General features: G+C 41.7%; 1 protein-coding gene across 1 annotated transcript; it reads left to right on the top strand.

Moving 5' to 3' along the window:
• Window positions 1–3620: 3620 nt before the first annotated feature.
• Window positions 3621–12654, top strand: LOC133458477 (vitellogenin-1-like). The gene is made up of 34 exons (XM_061738376.1): window positions 3621–3660; window positions 4417–4437; window positions 4579–4730; window positions 4817–5068; window positions 5152–5313; window positions 5401–5549; window positions 5638–5788; window positions 5878–6035; window positions 6130–6295; window positions 6377–6502; window positions 6595–6813; window positions 6902–7119; window positions 7210–7307; window positions 7394–7518; window positions 7605–7706; window positions 7786–7905; window positions 7994–8183; window positions 8477–8570; window positions 8682–8867; window positions 8984–9101; window positions 9183–9393; window positions 9475–9815; window positions 9904–9939; window positions 10052–10120; window positions 10207–10410; window positions 10505–10647; window positions 10734–10863; window positions 10944–11067; window positions 11167–11347; window positions 11441–11523; window positions 11691–11785; window positions 11946–12111; window positions 12298–12459; window positions 12551–12654. Exons 1-34 carry the CDS (start codon window positions 3621–3623, stop codon window positions 12652–12654), a joined length of 4896 nt encoding a protein of 1631 aa, XP_061594360.1.
• Window positions 12655–15576: the final 2922 nt, after the last annotated feature.

Below are 15576 nucleotides of genomic sequence, written 5' to 3'. Positions count from 1 at the left end.
AAAAAACCTTGCAACCACAAGCAAGCAAGAGATTATATACATTTACTGAGTGAATATTATGAAAGTGAAATATGTATTGCTAGAAATGTAATCAAAACGCATTTCTATGCAGAAACTAACTCAAAATATTGATTTTTTTCACAGTGTGTCCAGCAACCAAAAATGTAACCATTTCACGTTATTAAAACGTTCCAGTTTTACATTATTCTGACGAGATCTGAAAAAACCTTGTAACCACGAGCAAGCAAGAGATTATATACATTTACTGAGTGAATATTATGAAAGTGAAATATGTATTGCTAGAAATGTAATCAAAACGCATTTCTATGCAGAAACTAACTCAAAATATTGATTTTTTTCACAGCACTGTCCAGCAACCAAAAATTTAACCATTTCACGTTATTAAAACGTTCCAGTTTTACATTATTCTAGAAAAATGTAACAGTTATACATTTCAAGGGCTAATATTGTAACCCCTCTACGTCTTTGCACTTTGGACCAATGTAGCCAGGGTACGTTTTTATATGAGACTGGGTTGCAGGATTACTCACAGAAAAGAGGTTAGAAGCGGTAAAACTAGAGACATGGCCCACAGGCTGAATTTCTGTTTTATGTAGAAAAAACAAGCTTTAGATTGTTTTTAAGACATTCAAGGCCTGTTTAAAATATACATTAAATGCCATAATAGGTCCCCTTTAAGCCGGTAGCCACCAGCACTCTGTCTCCCCCTGTGTCTGCTCCTCCGCCCCCTCGGGTCCTACCAGATGGTGACCCTTTTTGGACGGTTCGGAAGCTGCTCGCTGTCCGTCATCGGGGACGGGATTTTTCCAGTACTTGGTGGACTAGGAGGGCTTTGGCCCTGAAGACCGTAGCTGGGTGCCCCAGTCCTACCTTGCAGACAGGGAAGGCCCTGTTGGACGACTTCTTTTTTTTTTTTTTTTTTTTACCTTGTCACACATATTAATAAATGGTTGATACCATGCCGGTACAAACTTAAGGCATATATATGTGCATTAATACTATATTTAATATATATACAAATATATACGCATACATACGCATACATACGCATACATACGCATACATACGCATACATACGCATACATGAGGTTTTTTTTTTGGGGGGGGGGGGTGACATCCACTGCCAATCCAGGAAGCAAGAGCACACGGAAGCACACGTCGAGCACTGGAAATCTGCAACAAAAACCACAAACGAAACACAAAACGAACACGGAGCCGACCAAAACACGAGCAGCAATCGAGCAGTACCCCCCCCCCCCCCCCCCCCCCCCCCCCCCCCCCCCGAGCAGTACTGTTGTGCCACAAGCTCCTCACGTCCCCAGTCCCTCCCCTGCACGACATCCTAGGGCGAGGGCCGGGCTTCTCCCTCAGCCAGCAGCCAGCACAGGTTTGGCTGATTCCAGTCAGTCCAGCTGCCCCACCATCAACATCAAGGGCTGCCTACATAAGCTGCTGAGAGATGACGCCTGGCGCTTAGACGTTGACTACTGTGGCAAGTACCTGCAGCAGCAAGTTTAGTCTAGCGTGTGTGGGTTATGGTAGATCTGCTATTTTTGTCCTAACTGTTCTTTCCCTTTGTTCCAGGCTCCCTCCACCCAAACCTGACTGTCTAAATTTTAAATGTCATATAGATCAACTTGTAGAAAAACTATCTAAATATGTGGGTCTGTTTTTCAAACTGAGACACCTGCTTCCACGCTCTGCCCTTCTCACTCTTTATAAAACCTTGTTTGAACCTCATTTAAATTACTGCAATATTATTTGGTGTAATACTTACCCCAGTCATCTAAAAAAATTTGAGGTTTTACAGAAAAAAATTATCCGTGCCATCTCCTGGACTGAATTTAATTCACCTACTCGCCATCTGTTTGCCCACTATGGTATTCTTCGCCTTAAAGAATATAACTATTTCCATAATGCGTGTACAATATATCAGGTGGTCTCAGGTTTGAATCCCAGATTAACTCAACTCATCCCAATCTCCTTTCCCCAGCACACCCACAAAACTAGACATAAACACCTTATTATAGGGAAAAAACGTAAACTTGTGGGAACAAGTATGAGTGTTGTGTGTCCGGGACCACAGATTTGGAATGAGTTGAATGATAGCCATAAAAAGTCACAATCCATTTCCATATTCAAACGGCAGTTAAAGAATCAATTGTTAAGCTCATATATATAAATGTACACTCCGGGCCAACACACGGCCAAAGTTCCGGGGGCCGTCCTCGGGACTGGGCAGACCGGCGAGACAGTTCCGGGGGTCGTCCACGAGGCCTAGGCTTGGGCCTTGGCGTGGGGCTTGGACGACTTGGCATGGGGTTTGGATGACTTGGTGTGGGGCTTGGAAGACTTGGCGTGGGGCTTGGAAGACTTGGCGTGGGGCTTGGAAGACTTGGCGTGGGGCTTGGAAGACTTGGCGGGGAACTTGGACGACTTGGCGGGGAACTTGGACGACTTGGCGGGGAACTTGGATGACTTGGCGGGGAACTTGGACGACTTGGCGGGGAACTTGGACGACTTGGCGGGTAACCTTGACTTGGCGGGGAACTTTGACTTGGCGGGGAACTCAGAATACGAGGAGCCGGCTGAGGGGGAACCCGGGTCCGCGGCGCTGGCTGCGGGGGAACCCGGGTCCGCGGTGCTGGCTGCGCGGGAACCCGGGTCCGTGGCGCTGGCTGCGGGGGGTCCGGGACCATCACCGGAGCAGAGACTGATGCGTCCGGGACCACCGCCGAAGACGCGCCCAAGACCACCGCCGGAACAGCGGCTAGCTGGGGCTGGCGCCGACGCCGTCGTCATTCCAGAGCCTGAATGCTCCTGGGCCCACCCCAAGCCAGGCGTGTTCCCCAGAAGGGAGATTCCTCTTCCTCCTCCGGGTGCCGCCAACCAGGAATCGAAAGTTCTACGTATTCATGGAGGAAGGAATCAGGACGGACCGACACAACAAGACCAGATATACACAAGGGGGTAATGAGACACAGGTGTGAACAATCAGGGCAGATGGAAGACAGGTGGGGCAGAAAAGAAAACACAAACTGGGGGAAATGTCAGACACTGACAGGATTAAGTTTGCTTATTAAATCATCTGTTTGCAACTCCAGTCTCAGGGTCCCTGGCATATTTGGCTATTCAATTCTTGAGTGACATAACACAAACCACAGATTCCATACTCTAAAAGGAGGTTTTATATCTTTAACTCATCCCTCTAATAGACAGAATATTTTCATCCTTTTCATGTAGTAGAAAAATAAAAATCGGAACAGCATTTCATGGAAAATCTAGTGTAAAGCATTTGTTAGCTCAAGCAGCAATCATGATACAAGGTATATGCACAGCAAACATTTTGAAACAAAGTGATCAAGTTAACCCTGGCATATTTGAATAGAACAAGGTCAGGTGGCCCTAACTTGTCATCCTCTGATCGACCCTGGCCAAATTGATCACAAGCTCACATCACTCTAAAAAGTTAATAAGTTATCTATGTACTGCAACACCAGGGGTCATAACATCACAAACATCTTTTTTTCTTTTTTTCCACACAGAGTTTTCCTTTAAAAGGCTGCCCGTCATCTCACAATGTCACAGCCCCATCAGCCATGAAAGCGGTTGTGCTTGCCCTGACTCTGGCCTTCGTGGGTAAGAAGCATTCTGCATTAGTGAAAGACTGCCACTTTTAAAGATACGCTTTTGAGCAGTATTTGAAAAACTTCTTTTGTTGTTTGCTTTAGTTTTTTAAATTTAAACCTTTTAGATTTTAGATGTTTCTCTTTACAGCAGAAGAACGTGCAGGAATCTTGTCATGTCATGTCATGCTTTATCATAACTCAATACAACATACTTTTCTGTAGCCTTAATGTCATATAACTTTACTATCCAAAAAGGAAAACATGTTTCCAAGGGTTTGATCAATGTACTTATCTTCAACAGTTTAATTTTAGGAAAGAAACTATTTTTGCATTTCTATTTAGGACTGAAAGGACATTTTTACAGTTTTAGCCAGTGGCATACAACTATGTATTTGTTGTTCATTTTAAGCATGTGCATTTCTGACATAGATTAAATTAACCATAAAATGAAATGTAACACAATGTTTTAGCTAATTTTAATATGAAGGTTTGGGAGTTTGGAAAATTTTGAAAAAATTGCTGAATAACTGGAGACAAGAGAGAAGGCACCTTTCAAATCCACTATCAGAATACCAATAGCTGTAAACTGTTCATGTGTAAGACAAATACTGAGCCTGTATTTGAAAAAGTAATTCTCCTATGGTTGATAGATATACATTCAAAATATATGTATGTATTTTTTTCCCCAAATTATAAATAATGCGATGCGTAATAATACATTCGATTTGCATAGTGGACTATTAACTTTATTTTATTTCTGTTTCAGCTGGACAAAGTCCAAATTTTGGTAAGTTCAGTACTTAATATTACCCATATTACTTATCTTTTTATTAGCAATGATACTAGTAAATTCTTCCAATAAAGCTTTCTCATAACTGTTTTGGGGCTGAGGTAGAACACTTTTCACCAACTAAAACTGTGCTTACAGCTCCTGAGTTTGCTGTTGGTAAAACCTACGTGTACAAGTATGAGACATTGCTCCTGGGGGGTCTCCCTGATGAAGGTCTGGCGAGGGCTGGACTCAACATCTCCAGCAAAGTTCTCATCAGAGCAATGTCTGAAAATACTTACCTGATGAAGGTAAAGATCAATATCACGGGCAAGCAATGTGCATTTTAACTTCGAAATGCAGACTGCCTCTTATAAATCTAATTTCTAAATTATAGTTTGCAGAACCTGAGCTCTATGAGTACAGTGGTGTTTGGCCAAAGGATCCTCTAACTCCATCGAGCAAGCTAAAGGCAGCCCTGGCACCTCAGCTCACAATTCCCATCAAGTTTCAATACACCAATGGTATTGTGGGACAGATTGAGGCCCCGGAAGGAGTCTCAACTTTGGTGCTGAACATCTACAGAGGCATCCTGAACATCCTTCAGCTCAACATCAAGAAGACACACAATGTCTACGATCTGCAGGAGGTTTGTCAAAGATCCCCAGACAGACTATTAGGAGTCCACTGTGAGAAGTCCATTCTCCACTAAACAGGTGCTTTGTTGCACAGGCCGGAACTCAGGGTGTGTGCAAGACCCTCTACTCCATCAATGAAGATCTAAAGGCTGAACGTATCCTCCTGACCAAGACCAGGGACTTGAACCACTGCCAGGAAGAGGTCATTAAAAACATCGGGTTGGCATACACCGAGACATGCGACAAATGCCAGAAGGTAAGATCAAACTGATTTTGTACCACGCATACATGTATGATAGCAAAATATTGTACAAATAAGCATATGTTTTACTCATATTCACAGGAATCCAAAAACCTTAGAGGTACAACATCATTCAGTTACACCTTGAAACCATCTCCAAGCGGCACCATGATCATGAAGGCAGCTGTCAGTGAGCTGATCCAATTCTTACCTCTCTCTGAGGTCCATGGAGCTGTTCAAATGGAAACCAAGTATGTCAAAATATACTGAGAACGTAAAAGTGGTAATTTATTGGTGTACCTGGGTTGAAGATTGATTGTTTTTCACTTTACTTCAAAGGCAGAGACTGGTGTTCCTTGAGATTGCAAAAGACCCTATTCCATCCATCTCAGCTCAGTATACTCCCCGTGGATCTATCAAGTACGAGTTCTCCACCGAACTTCTTCAGACACCCCTTCAGCTTATCAAGATCAGTAACTTACAGGCCCAGGTATTGTTTCAGGATACTTAAAAAGATGTGATGTAAAGAATCAAAACATGTGAATCCTAATCACATGTAATGGTTTCTTGTGTTTTTAGGTTGTCGAGATTCTGAATCACCTGGTTTCAAACAATGTTGAGAAGGTCCATGAGGAAGCCCCTATGAAGTTTTTGGAATTGATTCAGCTCTTACGTACAGCTCGCTATGAAGACCTGGAAATGTTCTGGGGCCAGTACAAAAAGATATCTACCCACAGGTGGCTTTTGAGTGACTGAAAATTCATATATGTTTTTAAAAATGTGTGACTATAAATACTCTAGGTGTACTTAATTTATCCTTGCTTTTTTCAGACACTGGTTTTTGGATGCAATCCCTGCCACTGGAACTCCTGCTGTTCTTAGGTTCATCAAGGAGAAATTCGTGGCTGATGACTTGAGTCTTGTTGAGGCATCTCAGGCTTTGGTTGCAGCTGTTCACATGGTGTCAGCAAACCTTGAAACCATCAAGCTGGTAGAGGTTAGTAGATCCTAGAGCAAGTAACTTTGTTTATATCATCAACAGATATGTGAAACGTTTCTGACATTTGCACTGTTCTAGACCCTGTCACTGGAACCCAAAATATTGGAAAACCCAATTCTGCGTGAGATTGTCCTCCTCGGCTATGGTACAATGATTTCCAAATACTGCGCTGAAACACCTTCCTGTCCTGTTGAACTTGTAAAGGTGAGTTTACCTGATTTATCTCATCACTTCAAACATTGCGGAAAAATTGAGAGTAGGAAATTTTGATCTCATAAACCTATTTCTTCCCACAGCCCATCCAGGACCGTCTTTCCGAGGCTGTTTCTAAGAGAGAGATAGAGAACATCATCTTGTTTGTTAAGATTTTGGCAAATGCTGGACATCCTTCAAGTCTCAAGTCAATCACGAAGATCATACCCATACATGGCACTACTGCTGTAACTCTGCCACTAAGAGTCCATGTTGAAGCCATCCTGGCCCTCAGGAACATTGCAAAGAAAGAGCCCAGAAGGGTGAGTTCTGAATACTGGAGAGTATTTCAGAGAACTTCAAGTCCATACACTGAGGTCCATACTGAGTTTGTTTTCCCCTCTGAAACAGGTTCAGGAATTGGCCCTTCAGCTCTACATGGACAAGGCTCTTCACCCAGAACTTCGCATGCTTTCATGCATTGTCCTGTTTGAGACAAGTCCTAGTATGGGATTGGTGACAACTGTTGCCAACATTGTGAAGACAGAGAAGAATTTGCAAGTGGCCAGCTTCACTTACTCTCACATGAAGTCCCTGAGCAGGAGCCCCTCCATCATCCATCCTTCACTGTGAGTATACTGTCAGATCCCTGTTAATCATCAAGCCGATTTGCTCATAAGGATTCATGTTAATGAATCTATTTCATGTTTCCTTTATAGTGCTGCAGCTTGCAGTGTGGCCATGAAAGTCTTGGGTCCAAAGTTGGACAGACTGAGCATGCGTTTCAGCAGAGCAGTCCATGTCGACCTCTATGACAGTAAGATCTAAGTGAAATACAATCATGTTGGGTTTTTTACTGTTTTACGGCATCAACTAATTGTACTTCTACAAACTCTAAATTAGGTTCCTTGATGCTTGGTGCGGCTGCCACTGCTTTCTACATCAATGATGCTGCCACCCTTCTTCCACGATCTGTTGTTGCTAAGACCAGAGCCTTCCTTGCTGGAGCTGCAGCTGATGTTCTGGAGGTGAAGGAAAATTAAAACTTGACGAGCTGTTGAATAACTTATTTAAAGTTATTGTTTTAACATCGTGTATGTGTTTGTTTTTTAAGATTGGAGTGAGAACTGACGGCCTCCAAGAGGCTCTTCTGAAAAACCCATCAATCACTGAGAGAACTGACAGGATCACCAAGATGAAGCGTATCCTTAAGGCTGTAAGCACCAGTAAAAACCACAAATTAAAAGTATTACCCAATATCAAACAATAAAACATCACATTTTCTCTGTCTACAGCTGTCTCAGTGGAGGTCTCTGCCCACCGACAAACCCCTGGCTTCCTTGTATGTCAAGTTGTTTGGACAAGAAATTGCCTTTGCAAACATCGAGAAAACCTTGATTGAAGAAGCTATTACGGTATGTAATATGTACATAAACTTGTTAACCTCAAGTCAGACAAAAGTCTTGCAAAGCACAATATCTACGATACATTTGTCCCCTACAGTATGCCAGTGGACCTTCTATTAAGAAATACGGAAGAGAGGCTCTCGAGACTCTGCTGCTGTCCGGTGTCAGCTTGAGCTACGCCAAGCCTGTGCTGGCTGCTGAGGTGCGACGCATCTTGCCTACGGCTGCTGGTCTTCCATTGGAGCTCAGTCTGTACTCTACTGCTGTAGCTGCAGCTGTTGTCAAGAGTAAGGAAAAAAAGTGTTTTGTTTTTTTTCAGCTAATTAGGAGAACTGGAAATACCATCATAATATACTGGTGTAGATTCTCTGCTAACTCTCAAAGGTTTGAATCAAAGCAGCTGGACGTACTTTTCTTTGTTCTAGAAGAACAAAGAAAAGTAAGTTCTACATAGAATATCATGAAACATATAGTTTTATCAATACTAAATAAGTTATTTTTCAACGAAAGTAATAATATGAAAAAGGATGCAAAAACAAAAAGAAAGGTTGATGGCTAATGAGTTCATTTGTTTGCTTAGTCAAACCCACCACACAACCACCACTGTCAGAAGGTTTCCCCATCGTGAGCCTTCTGGAGACTGACATTCAGCTTGAGACTGAAGTCGAACCAAGGTAGGTTCAGTGTCTTATTGTTTGGCACAAAATGAGCAGAAGCCATTTAATGTGACAATATCAAAAATACTCTACTCATACTTATTTACAACATACTCATTTTTCTCCTAGTGTTGCAATGAATACCTTTGCTGTGATGGGAATTAACACCCCCATTATCCAGGCAACCATGGTATCAAGAGTTAAGCTCAACTCTATTGTTCCATCCAAAATTGCTGCAAGACTTGACATCAAGGAGGGTGACTTTAAGATCGAAGTTCTTCCAGTTTCTGTGCCTGAAAACATTACATCCCTGAAGTAAGGCTTACATGTTTAATTCACCCTGGACTTACGAAAAGAAATCCAATTGTTCAATCAAAAGATTTGAAATGACCTCTTGCCTCATCTTTAAAACTGACATTCCTTCCCAACAGTGTTGAGACCTTTGCTGTGGTGAGAAATATCGAGGATCTTGCTTCTGAAAAAATCACTCCCATCATTCCCTTGCGATCTGTTTCAAGCAAGATTCTGTCATCTGTCTCATCTATTACAGTGAGAGTGGTTAAATTAAAAAAGATTTTGATAGCTAACACGGTATCTTCAATTATCATTGATATCTATTTCCTCTTATAGTCAATATCTGAAGAGGCCATTTCCATGGAAGTAGAAGATGCCAAGCTTACGGAAAACATCCGTCTCCTTTCAAAGAGATATTGTGCTCAGTATGTTGGTATTGGACTCAAGGCCTGTATCAAAGTTGCCACCAAAAATGCTGGATCTATCCGGGACATTGCCCTGTACAAACTGGCAGGAAGTCACCATGCTTCTTTATCCATCACACCAAGTAAGTGCTGAAAATACAAATGTTGTGCATTTTAAAAAGGGACAAGTAGGTTATAATGCTATAATGTTCTGATAATTTCAGTTGAAGGTGAAGCCGTTGAGAAACTTCAGATGGAAGTCAGGGTTGGAGTAAAGGCTGCAGAGAAGCTCATTAGACAGATCAACCTGAGTGAAGAGATCATTGAGGAAACACCAGTCTTGATGAAGCTCAACAAAATCCTGGCTTCCAGCCGCAAGTCCTCCTTATCTGGCTCAAGCAGCTCTTCCTCCTCCATCGCTTCCAGCTCCTCATCTCGCTCCAGCAGCAGCGGCAGCATAAACAGCTCTTCCAGACGTTCTTCCAAATCCAGCTCTGCATCAACCCTTACATCACTCTTCAGTGCTGGCTCAAGTTCCTCTAGCTCCAGCAATCATCGTTCAAGGGTAAAATATAAAAAATGATTTTGTAAGTCTGCAAAAAAAAATTATAAGTGTAGAGTGTCTGGGAAATAATGATATTTGTTCTTAACAGCAGATAAGTCACAGGTTTGAGAAGGATCACAAGAAGGTAAGTTTGTATTGTACTTCAAAATATAAGTTTATATTGTAGTGTTTGAAAGTGTAGTTTCATTCACATATTTTGCCTGGCATTTTTTAACTTTGATATATCTTTCTTGTAGGCTGTCAACTCTGCAATGTATTCCAAGAGCAAGAGTAGTGACTCAAGCTTTGAGGCCATTTACAGACAGGTGAAATTTGGATATCAGAAAAATCCTTATCCAGTCTTCTCTTCCCTGGTGGTTTGTGAGCACTCACACAAAGGTTTTCCCCACAGAACAAATTCCTCGGTAATGAGGCTGCCACCGTTGTCGCCATCTTCCAAGCTGTTAGAACTGATAAGAAGCTGCAGGGATACCAACTCTCTGCCTACCTTGACAAACCAAGTGCCAGACTTCAGATCGTTTTCGCTCCTCTGTCTACTGAGTACAACTGGAAGATCTGTGTTGATGGAGTTGTGCTAAGCAAACACAAAGTCACAGTAAGACACTGTCTTGTTTTTTTTTTTAAATGAAAATAAGAGGACTACCTCTAAAGCAAAATTGCTTATTCTTGTACCTGCTGTTTCTTTGTAGGCTAAGATCTCCTGGGGAGCAAACTGCAAGGAATACAGCACCATGATTTCTGGAGAAACTGGTCTTGTTGAATCAAGCCCTGCAGCTCGCCTCAGAATGTCCTGGGAAAGACTGCCCTCTTCCCTTAGACGCTACGGAGAAATGTAAGAAATTTCATATTCACTGTCGTAAGCCCAAAGCCTTTCCATGCAAAGCTTGCAAAATACTTGACACAAAAATTCTTCAACAGGGTGTATAAGTACGTTCCTGCTAAAATGCTGGCTGACTTGATCAAGGGAAAGAACAGCACCAGACAACTCTCATTCACTGTGATTGCAGCGTCTGAAAAGGCACTTAACTTCACTGCAAGATTACCAGTGGTATGCAAAGTCATGTTTTTCTACCTAAGGTTCTACCTATGTTACTGCTTTTTAATAAACAAGATTTATTCCCTCGACAGCGTACAGTCTACAACATGACTTTGAGTCTTCCCATCACTCTGCCTCTGAAAGAGATCAAAACTTTCACCCCCTTTGATGAAGTCATTGACAAGGCCCACTACGTTTTTGCCAAGGCTGTCGCAAGTAATGGCTGATGCTGCATAAATCATAACACAATTGTAGACACTGTTTTTAATGTTTTTTTATGCAACCCAAGGTTAAAAGCACTTTCGTTTCTTCCAGCTCAATGTAGATCAGTCGAGGACACATTGATTACATTCAACAACAGGTCATATACGAGGGACATGCCCCAGTCTTGCTACCAGGTCTTAGCGCAGGATTGCACCGAAGAGCTGAAGTTCATGGTTCTGCTGATGAAGGACTCCACTGGACAAAGCCATATCAATGTCAAAATTGCTAACATGTGAGTAATCAGAAACATTGAGGTGAAAGAGAATGTTAGATTTCCTTGGCACGTTGATCAAACTGATGAAGGTTTTATCTTCTATTCTTGTAGCGATATTGATCTCTTCTCCAAGATTGAAGTGGCTGTGAAGGTCAATGGAAGGGAAACCACACTCCCATACGACCATCCAACAGGTTTCTTTACACAGTCTTTGTCCTATCAAAGTTTTTTACATTAACAAAAGATCATTTTAAACGTAATGTTGCAAAATTAAAGCTACACGTTCTCCAGTTTTATAGTTCATCCTGAATTCCTGAATTAAACTACTTGTAAAACCTGATGATAAGAACTTGTTTTACAGATGGCATTGTGATCAGAAAAACTGGAGAAGGCATTTCTGTCTATGCACCTAGCCACGGACTTCAAGAGGTTTATGTGGACCAGAAGTCATACACGGTAAAAACAATATTATACATGATGAACCTTTCTGCACAAATTATCAGAAAAGAGTGTGATTTTGGAGAAACCAAAACGCCAGCAAAGCAAAGGAGTTTTCACAGTTGCCAGATATGTCTGATGTTTCTACCACTTAATGTGTCATCATTTTGCAATGTAGATTAAAGTTGTGGACTGGATGAAAGGCAAGACCTGTGGACTCTGTGGAAAGGCTGATGGGGAGATCAGAGAGGAGTATCGCACACCTAATGGACGGGTCAGCAAGAATGCAGTCAGCTTTGCTCATTCCTGGACTCTTTCTGCAGAGAGCTGCAGGGACAACAGTGGTACGATTCTAAGATCACTAAGCAATCATTTTTAGATTAAAACTATGACATTTTATCTTAATTTCCAAACTTCTACTCCACTTTTATCTAATATTTATGTTGCAGCATAAACATCCAAGTCTTTTAAACATGTCATCGGCTCACTACATCCATCAGAAATCCATTTATCTGTACTATTTCTTACAGAGTGCCGTCTGAAGCTTGAATCTGTGCAGCTTGAGAAGCAGGTGAACATTGAAGGGGAGAACTCCAGATGCTTCTCTGTTGAGCCTGTGCTGCGCTGTCTGCCTGGCTGCTTCCCAGTCAAGACCAGCCCTGTCACTGTTGGCTTCAACTGTATGCCCTCTGGTGAGTTTTAAGAAGAAATAAAACCAATCAGTAGAGAACAACATTTTCAAAACAAACTGTCTCTAATTGCTTTGCTTCCTTGCTTCTGCAGATTCTGCTCCTGAGCGCTCGAGCAGCATCTTTGACAGCAGCGTGGATCTGAGGGAAACTACAGAGGCTCACCTGGCCTGTAGCTGCACTGCTCAGTGTGCTTGAGAACAACACTGTCTGTCACTGCTATCACGTGTATATTTTAACTGTAACTTTAAATAAAGAACATCTCAAAAGGATTTCACTGATTTGAGGTTTTTATTGTGTTTATCTTCCTGTGTTTTAAAATGAAAATGCTCAACTGCAACAACAAGCTCACAAAGATCTGGGAAATGGACTTTATGAGAAAAGATGGTTGTGAATTAACGTGTGAAACAAAGTACACCTGCATTTGTTGGAAGTTCACATACACTTGAGACAAAATATTAAAACAGAGTACTCTACATTTTATGGCATTTAATCATAGTAAACTTTCCTCAATTTGCCTTTAAATGTCCCAGTAATAAGGAGTTCCCACATAATTGTAAAAAGATTGATTCCGTTTTGACCTCTGCATCATTTATACCGTTCCCACAATATCAGACATAGCTGTACTCACTTTCTCATCATGTGGTAGGACTTTAATAGCAATCAAATATTTACAAAGATTAAATTATTTAAAAGAATTTGCAATAATTGGTGGATTGGATTTGCTCTGGAGGACCCAATCACATCCGGTGACTCAAAGTGACTTTATGTTCTTTGGGCAACTCACACAACCTGCAATATCCTAAGTCAAAGCTAATTTATGAAACGTGTGCCATATCTGGCTTATACATCCAATGTTTGTCACACTCAATTAATTTTAGGGCACTTCCTATTAACACATTCCTTACCAGTGCCATAACCGGGCCAAACGTGATACTGTCGTATTTTACAAAGACTTTCATAAAATACAGAAACATTGTGTGAAACACTAATTGATTGACCTCTTTATTTCAAGCATATTAAATAAAAAAGAAAAACAGTTACACAAAACATCAGAAAATAATACAAATTAAAGCTGCAAGCAGCGATGAACGGACCCTCACACTCATGGCCACCGCCCCCCATAAGCATATAGCATATTGACTGAGAAAAGTTATGCGTGTTGTTCGCAGGATGGAGACGCACATTTTGATGTATAACACACCTGGGTGCACGTTACGATTCGGGCCGTATTAACTGCCGAAGGAATGGCATAAATTGCACCAAAATTACACGATTAATTCAAAATGGCCGACTTCCTGTTTGGTTTCGGCCATGACGCCAAGAGACTTTTATTTAAGTTGCGACATGATACAGGTGTGTACCGATTTTGGTGCATGTACGTCAAACCGTATTGTGGGGCTTGAGGGACAACGTTTTCTAGAGGGCGCTGTTGAGCCATTTTGCCACAGCCATTAATGCAAACCATTAAATTTCAAATTTTTCGCCAGGCCTGGCTTGCGTGCATAATTTGGTGACTTTTGGGGCATGTTTAGGGGGGCAAAAAGGCCCTCCTTTCGTCAGAAGAATGTGGGCTCCTTACTCAGCGCTTCCACTGCAGCACGCCTGAACGTGCACAAGGGTGCGAGGGCCCATTCATCGCTGCTTGCAGCTTTAATTATATATACAATTTTATATACGTACATTATGCTGAATCCCCACACAATCACTACCTCATGTCTCCTCTTCCCTGTATTTGGCAAAAATCTTTTCTTTGTATTTGCTTTTGAAGTAGATGGTTGGACATTGTTTCAGCTCCTTACTCAGACTGTTCCATAGCATCACCTCACTGTTTGAAATGCAAGATTTTTTGCTTGTAGTTCTACATGTCTTAAATTTAAAATTAATTGTTTGTGAGTTTATGGGAATATGCTGACATAGCATTTAACCGGTAATGTTTGTGTTTGCTGGGTGTGTGTGGATGTTATTGGGAATTTACTGGTGAAAGAAGTTTACTGTGAAATACGGCCATTTCTGAGCTGTAATCGGGAGTTTACTGACCCCACTTTTTTGCCCCCCCCCCCCCCCCCCCTGATAAAGGCCCTATCTCCATTTGCTATTCACGTGGGCCAATTGGGCATAGACAGGTTGGGGGAGTTTGAATGGTAACTCATAGAAGTGTTGATGGCCGTTTGATGGCTCTCGATGGCTGCATCACACATCGTGTAAACTGTAAATTTGAAACAATGCAGTGTCCCCGCCCCTCCTGCTATAATATGAGGTGATTTCAACTCTCCCAGACTCGTAATATCAGCATGGAAGAACAAGGAGGAGGAAGGAAGAAGGAGAAGAACAAGGAAGCGACATTTCTGTGTATACTGTAATAAGACAGTTTCACATTATACCTACTATTCCCAGTGTCACAAGGGAATCCATCTTCTCAATGGTGTTTGGCATACAGCTGGAGTAACAGGTAAGTTATTCAAATTGAAATACAGCTGCAAACTTGAATGTCAACTAATTGCAGTTACTTGGGTTTAAATATGTTGTGTGTGTGAATTAAGCTTATTTGTTTTTTTTGTTTTTTTATAACTGAAGGTAATGATGATGAAAAAAACAACCTTGATACAAAAGCCAATGAAAATGATCCACTGAATACATCATCAATAATTGAAGGTGAGTGTAACAAATAACAGATCTGCTATAACACAGAGCATGCTGTCTTAAAAAAAAACCTATACAATAATGTCCCATGATGCAATGTGTTGTGAGCTTGTATTTTGAATACTATCAAGCGATTTTGTTGTTTGTTTATTTATTCATTTTTTGTAACAGAGGGTGACTTTGGCGAAGAAGATGGCCATTTCCACATTGACTTGGGTCGGTGACTTAGTAGTGAAAAAGTCTCTCCCATCTCTCAGGTTTCTGCAGCTCGTTGTAGCCAGTCAGTTTGGGCTAGTCATCTTCAGGCCGTGGCTGATGAGTAGGCGTCAGATGAGTTCTTCAGCGGACAAGGGTTTTAATACCATCCGGCTTCCAGCACTACTCAGGGCCTTGAACGTAGTCTACTAGCCTTCACTGCAACTGGTGAACGCAGTAGATCGTTCAGCAATCTTTACTGCTGTCGGTGCTGTCGGTGTC

Source organism: Cololabis saira, chromosome 13 (assembly GCF_033807715.1).
Source record: "Cololabis saira isolate AMF1-May2022 chromosome 13, fColSai1.1, whole genome shotgun sequence".
NCBI classification, from domain to species: domain Eukaryota; kingdom Metazoa; phylum Chordata; class Actinopteri; order Beloniformes; family Belonidae; genus Cololabis; species Cololabis saira.
This window is presented reverse-complemented; position numbering and strand designations above follow the sequence as displayed.